This window comes from Zeus faber (assembly GCF_960531495.2).
Source record: "Zeus faber genome assembly, chromosome: 12".
Lineage (NCBI taxonomy): Eukaryota > Metazoa > Chordata > Actinopteri > Zeiformes > Zeidae > Zeus > Zeus faber.
This window is the reverse complement of record NC_137196.1, coordinates 25,912,011-25,917,715: the sequence shown is the minus strand read 5'-3', so window position 1 is coordinate 25,917,715 and position 5,705 is coordinate 25,912,011. Positions and strand designations below refer to the sequence as shown.

The following is a 5,705-nucleotide window of genomic DNA, read 5'->3' as shown; positions in this document are numbered from 1 at the left end:
ACTCCCAGGTACTTGAAGCTGCTCACCCTGTCAACAGAAGTCCCATTAATCACCAAAGGCGCGTGCGTCCTCGGTTGTAATCCTCGCCTAAAGTCCACAATCAGCTCCTTAGTTTTGATGACGTTCAGGTGGAGGCTGTTGTCCTGGCACCAGAGTGACAGGTCCATCACCTCCTCGCGGTAGGCCTTCTCATCGCAGTCGGTGATCAGGCCCTCGACCACGGTGTCGTCAGCAAACTTGATGATGGAGTACAGTACAGGGAGTACAGTAGGGGGCTGAGGACGCAGCCCTGGGGGGATCCTGTGTTCAGAGTAAAGAAGCTGGACATGTGCTTCCCCACCCTAACCACCTGGGGCCTCGCTGTGAGGAAGTCCAGGATCCAGGCACAAAGCGGAGTATTCAGTCAGTCTGGTGGGGACTATGGTATTGAAAGAAGAACTATAATCGATGAACAGCAATCTCACATAGGCCCCCTTCTGGCCATCACGGCGCGCGAGCGTGGTGTGCAGTACCTGGGAGACCGCGTCATCCGTGGATCTGTTCTGCCGGTACGCGAACTGCAACGGGTCCAAGGTGCAGGGGAGGGAGCCGCACATATAATCCTTAATCAGCATCTCGAAACACTTCATGACCACCGAGGTGAGGGCCACCGGACGGTAGTCATTCAGGCAGGCAGGAGAGGCGATCTTCGGGGCAGGAATGATGGTGGACCTCTTGAAACAGGACGGGACAGCTGATTCAGCCAGAGAGATGTTAAATATTGTAGTGAACACCGGGGCTAGCTGGTTAGCACAGGCCTTCAGTACTCGCCCAGATATGTCATCTGGGCCCGCAGCTTTCTTGGTGTTCACACGTATCAGAGCCCTCCTGACGTCATGCTCACACAGTTCTCACAGTTCATTCACATCGCATAGTTTCATTTCATTTTTTTTCATCTTTATTTAGAATCGGGATATATCATGATCTCCTTTGCAAATTGATCGAGAAAATGTCCCGTAAGTCATTTTCTTTTAAAACGAAATATTCCTTGATGGCGATCTGGGGCTGCAGCTGCAGGAAAGGCCTTCTCTCTGCTTGCAAACTACACCCTGTTCACAGCAACCACGTGATTTCTGATAAATCCACTTTGACTTTCACTTTCACTTTCTGATTGCCTCAGTCACAAAGTTCAGCTCACATTGTTTTGCGTTGAGACAAATGGTAAAAATCCTCAACCAAGCCCCCCTTATGTAAGGCAAGTCCTTTAAAGGCAGACTGACTTTTAAAAGAGGGGTGGGGAGAGCAGCAGAGGGGTGGGGACCTCTCAGCTGTGAGTATAAGATACTGCAGAAATTGTGCAAGCACACAGTGGACTTGGACGACAGCAATATTGTACACATAGTAATTTACTATTGGGCAAAACCAAACAAAGTTTTAGGACACTTCAGTCTGCCTCAGTGGATATTTGCTGCAGTTTCCTCAGTTTCCACATACGGAACAGACTTAAAAGTAAGTAGTGTCACAAAAACATTAATGGTTGATCTGTCTGGCTGTATTAAGTAGAAATGAGGATGAGACCTAAACTTATCACTGTGGCCTTTTCATTTTGTTGTTCCACAGAACATTGCTGTACTTGTACTAATAGTATTATGGTATTGTATACAGCCGCTGGAGTAGTAGTCTGCAGTCAGACGGTGGACTCTTCCTGGAGCTGTAGAAATACTGTAATGTCAACTGAAAAACTAAAAATAGCTTTCCTATCATAAGACCACAGGAAAGCTTTCATTCTGCTGCATTCATGCCAAGTGTGGCATTGTCTAATGCCTTTGTAGTAAAGAACATATATTCAGATTGGAGTATGACACAAGTTACACATGAAGATATTATTCAGATATTATTTACAGTGATTTTACACCAGCTCATTCATAATGTGTACATAAAACAAATATATACATTTTCTCATTTTAAGGATCCCTATGGATACTCCTATGCATGATGACATGATGAGAGAGGTTGCAGAGTGTCTGGGGAACAACGATGCACCCACAGCAGCATCAAAGATCCAGAAATATTTGGAAGACCTGGACAAAATTCCACTGAATATGGCCATCACCGGGGAGTCAGGCTCTGGGAAATCCACCTTTGTTAATGTCTTCAGAGGGATTGACAACAAGGATGAGGAAGCTGCTCCCACAGGTTGTGTGGAAACCACCATCGAGAGTAAAGAATACCCCCATCCAAATTACCCAAATGTTAAATTATGGGATCTCCCCGGCATTGGAACCACCAATTTCCCAGCCAACCAGTATCTGAGGCACGTTGGATTTGAAAAGTTTGACTTCTTCATCATCGTCTCAGCGGATCGTTTCAGAGAAAATGATGCAAAACTGGCTCAGGAGATCAAGAAAATGGGCAAGAAATTCTACTTTGTCCGATCTAAGATTGACAACAACCTACGCGATGAGGAGAGGAGTCAGAGGGACTTCAATGCAGAAAGGACTCTTCAGAAAATGAGAGAAAATTGCATTTCAGGTTTGCATTTTCTTAAAAATTATTATGGGAGAGATATTACAGTGGAAAAACATTTGGAATATTTACTTTGTAGTTTCACTTTAAAACAGGGCAAACCTTCTCAATCTAATTTTAGGTGAGCGAACCTACTACTGTTGTCCTTAGAAATGAATGGTGTCACTTACAATGTCCTCCTAGGAACGTAATGTTATGTCAGATTGATATCCATTATGAATTATATTTTATGGCCATGCCAGTGCTTTCAAGTGACTCATGTTTAAGTTGTGACTTTAACAGTTTATATTCTACTATATTCCGTTTGTCACAGGACTTGTGAATCAAGGCGTGGAGTCTCCTCAAGTCTTCCTGATCTCCAATTTTGATCTTCATTTGTACGACTTCCACAAACTCCAGGAGACCATGGAGAGAGACCTTCCTTCACACAAGAGGAATGCCCTGCTGTTTTCCCTCCCCAGTGTCAGCCTGGGAATCATCTCTAAGAAGAAAGATGCTTTTCACTCCAAGATCCAGTACCAAGCATTATTGTCTGCTGCTGTAGCAGCTGTACCAGCTCCTGGGCTTTCATTTGCTGTTGATGTAGGCATTCTGGTCGGGGTCATCAGAGGCTATAAGCTGGGGTTTGGTCTTGATCACCAGTCACTGGAGAAACTGGCTCGGAGTGCAAAGACGTCCTTGGGTGACCTACAAGCAGTCATAAAATCTGACCTTGCTTCAAATGAAATAAGCAAAGAGCTCGTCATTAAACTGCTGTCAATGTCTGTAAGTGGAGCTGCACTGATGGCAGTCGAGGAAGGGGCCAGATTCATTCCTATATTTGGAATTGCGGTAGCAATGAGTATTTCTTTTCTATCCACTTACAGGTATTTAAGTTCTGCTCTAGACATGCTTGCCAAGGATGCACAGAATGTCTTGAAGAAGGCCTTGGCACAAGACACCTCATTGTGATTAATGTTTAAATAGGACCTATTGTGCTCTTTTCTGCACATACTAATATAGGTCTCTGGGGTCCCTGGTTGCTGAAAATACTGCTTAAACCACACCACCCCCACATAACACTGATCTTTAAACATATGTCCTTATTGGTTTTGAATGTTCAATAAATACATTCCATTCAACAGTGTTTGTGTGTTGCTCCATTCTGGTCTGCAGAACATTTCAATCACATCGAGCTGCATGTAAACAGCAGCACTGCCCCCTACCCGTACCATCTGGTATCCGTGTTGGCCAGGATTAATGTTTAAATGGGACCTATCATGCTCTTTTCTGCACATGTTAATATAGTGAAACGTTTGAGGCTATGACAAAAATGAGATATTAATGCTGCATGTGAGGTATCTTGGAGGGTGTTGCGTCCCAAGACAGCCCCATCGTATAAGATAATTACTAAGAGACGGTGCCAGGGGGCCCGGAGATAAGGGAGGTGGAATGTGTCCTGTGACCTATGTAGGCGATCAAAGTGGTCACCATTGTCTTTGGGCAGGCATAAAAGAGCCCGCCCGAATTTTATTCGGCAGAGAATCCTTCCGGCTCGGTTCTCTCCCAGACCGTCCATGGCAAGTCTGGTCTGATGCTGTTCTTTTGTAATAAATCTATTATTTTACTTAAGTCAGCGTCAGCGGTCTCTCCTTCTTCATCAACACATCAAATACATCAAGAAACTACACATGTGATACATTTTTTGGGGGGAAAATATCTACATTTTAGTGACTGCTCGGGTTAGAATTGTCCTAAACAAATGGAAGTGGAAAGAAGAACTGGTCTCAAGAAATACTATGAGATCAAAATAGTAAGACATCAATGTCTGCCTTTCAAAGAAGACAAAACCTCCTACAGCATTATAGAGGATAGTGAAAAGAATCTACAACGCAGGGTGGACCAAGTAATCCTACCTATTTAGATGTCAGTCATGAAAACACCTGAAAATATAATATTATTATTATTATTAATATAATATTATTATAATATTATTATATTATTATATAATACAATATAATAAAAAATTGGTTGTTGGTTGATGCTGAAAGGACATATCTGCAGTTCGGTCCCTTTGAGAAATGGAACACACTGAAGTGCTTGGGCCCGCTGTTTAATTGGATCACAAAGGTGTCTTGTACTGGTTTGAGTCACCCAATTCCACACTAAATCAGTGATTAATACTGAGACAAACAATTTAATGTTTAATATGCAACAAAATGTGGAAGATATGTTTGCTGCTCACAAGGCAAATAGAAAATGGAAAATGTAGAGAAAACAACAATCCACAGCTAAAGTCTATCAACACACACCCACTGTTTTAGATGCTTTCAAAGCCTAATTAGAATGTCATGTGTCCACGGAGACCTGTTCACACACACATACAGAACACCATACGTACAGATCAAATCACAAGGAGTGATTGAAGCAGCCTCAAACAAAAGACAACAACATAAGAACATTTCAAAAGACAACTACAACAATACAGGACACGCGCTGAAGTCAATCTCATGATTCAATAGATCAGGTACTAAATCAGGTGCCGGTCTCACATCTAAGAAATTCACAAAATCAGCAGTAGGCCTTGATATTTTACATCCAATTATTGGCATTCATCATTTGACAGGTACAAAGGAGACACAACAATACACAGGATGTTATTGCTATACACATTGTCCCTACGCTCAAGGAGGGAACCTCAGGCAGTGCCACCATGAAACTCCAGAACTCCATGAAAAGCTGCAACAACCACTGGGAAAAAGAAATAAAGATTCTTCCAAAAAATAGAATGACAACAACTTGCTTTCAGTATGCACACCAACAATGAAATTATGACCTCTTGCATTATATTACTGGTTATTCATTGTCACAAAAAAATATAATTTATCACAATGAAATGTTCAGTGTCTGCATCAAGACATTCTGAGCACCTTTGGCAAAGATGTCTCGAACAGAATTGAGACAGTTGTAAGTGGACAGAAAATAAAGAGATATAACAACATAGAACTTGATTTTTGAGTGAAAAGCATCTTCCTTGTTAGAGAAGATTCCCAGGCTGACATTGGGGAGGACAATGAGCAGGGCATTCCTCTTGTGTGAAGGATGTTCTCTCTCCATGGTCTCCTGGAGGATGAGGAAATGGCTACTACTACAGCAGCTTTAAACAAAAATATAATACTATTAGCAGAAATACGGCAATGTTCTGTTGAACACCAAACTGA

At 42.5% G+C, this 5,705-nt stretch overlaps 1 protein-coding gene across 1 annotated transcript; it reads left to right on the top strand.

Annotated features, from left to right (window-relative positions):
* Positions 1 to 1,350: 1,350 nt before the first annotated feature.
* LOC307237933 (interferon-inducible GTPase 5-like) lies at positions 1,351 to 3,617 on the top strand. The gene is made up of 3 exons (XM_080010737.1): positions 1,351 to 1,488; positions 1,949 to 2,511; positions 2,819 to 3,617. Exons 2-3 carry the CDS (start codon positions 1,956 to 1,958, stop codon positions 3,454 to 3,456), a joined length of 1,194 nt encoding a protein of 397 aa, XP_079866863.1. The 5' UTR covers positions 1,351 to 1,488; positions 1,949 to 1,955; the 3' UTR covers positions 3,457 to 3,617.
* The last annotated feature ends 2,088 nt before the right edge of the window (positions 3,618 to 5,705 follow it).

What these genes read in the sequence shown, in the direction of transcription:
- LOC307237933 (XM_080010737.1), top strand. Translation starts at nt 1,956, where the DNA reads ATGGATACTCCTATGCATGATGACATGATGAGAGAGGTTGCAGAGTGT. An exon ending in GAGAGAAAATTGCATTTCAG is followed by an intron (nt 2,512 to 2,818) that starts GTTTGCATTTTC and finishes CGTTTGTCACAG; the next exon opens with GACTTGTGAATCAAGGCGTG.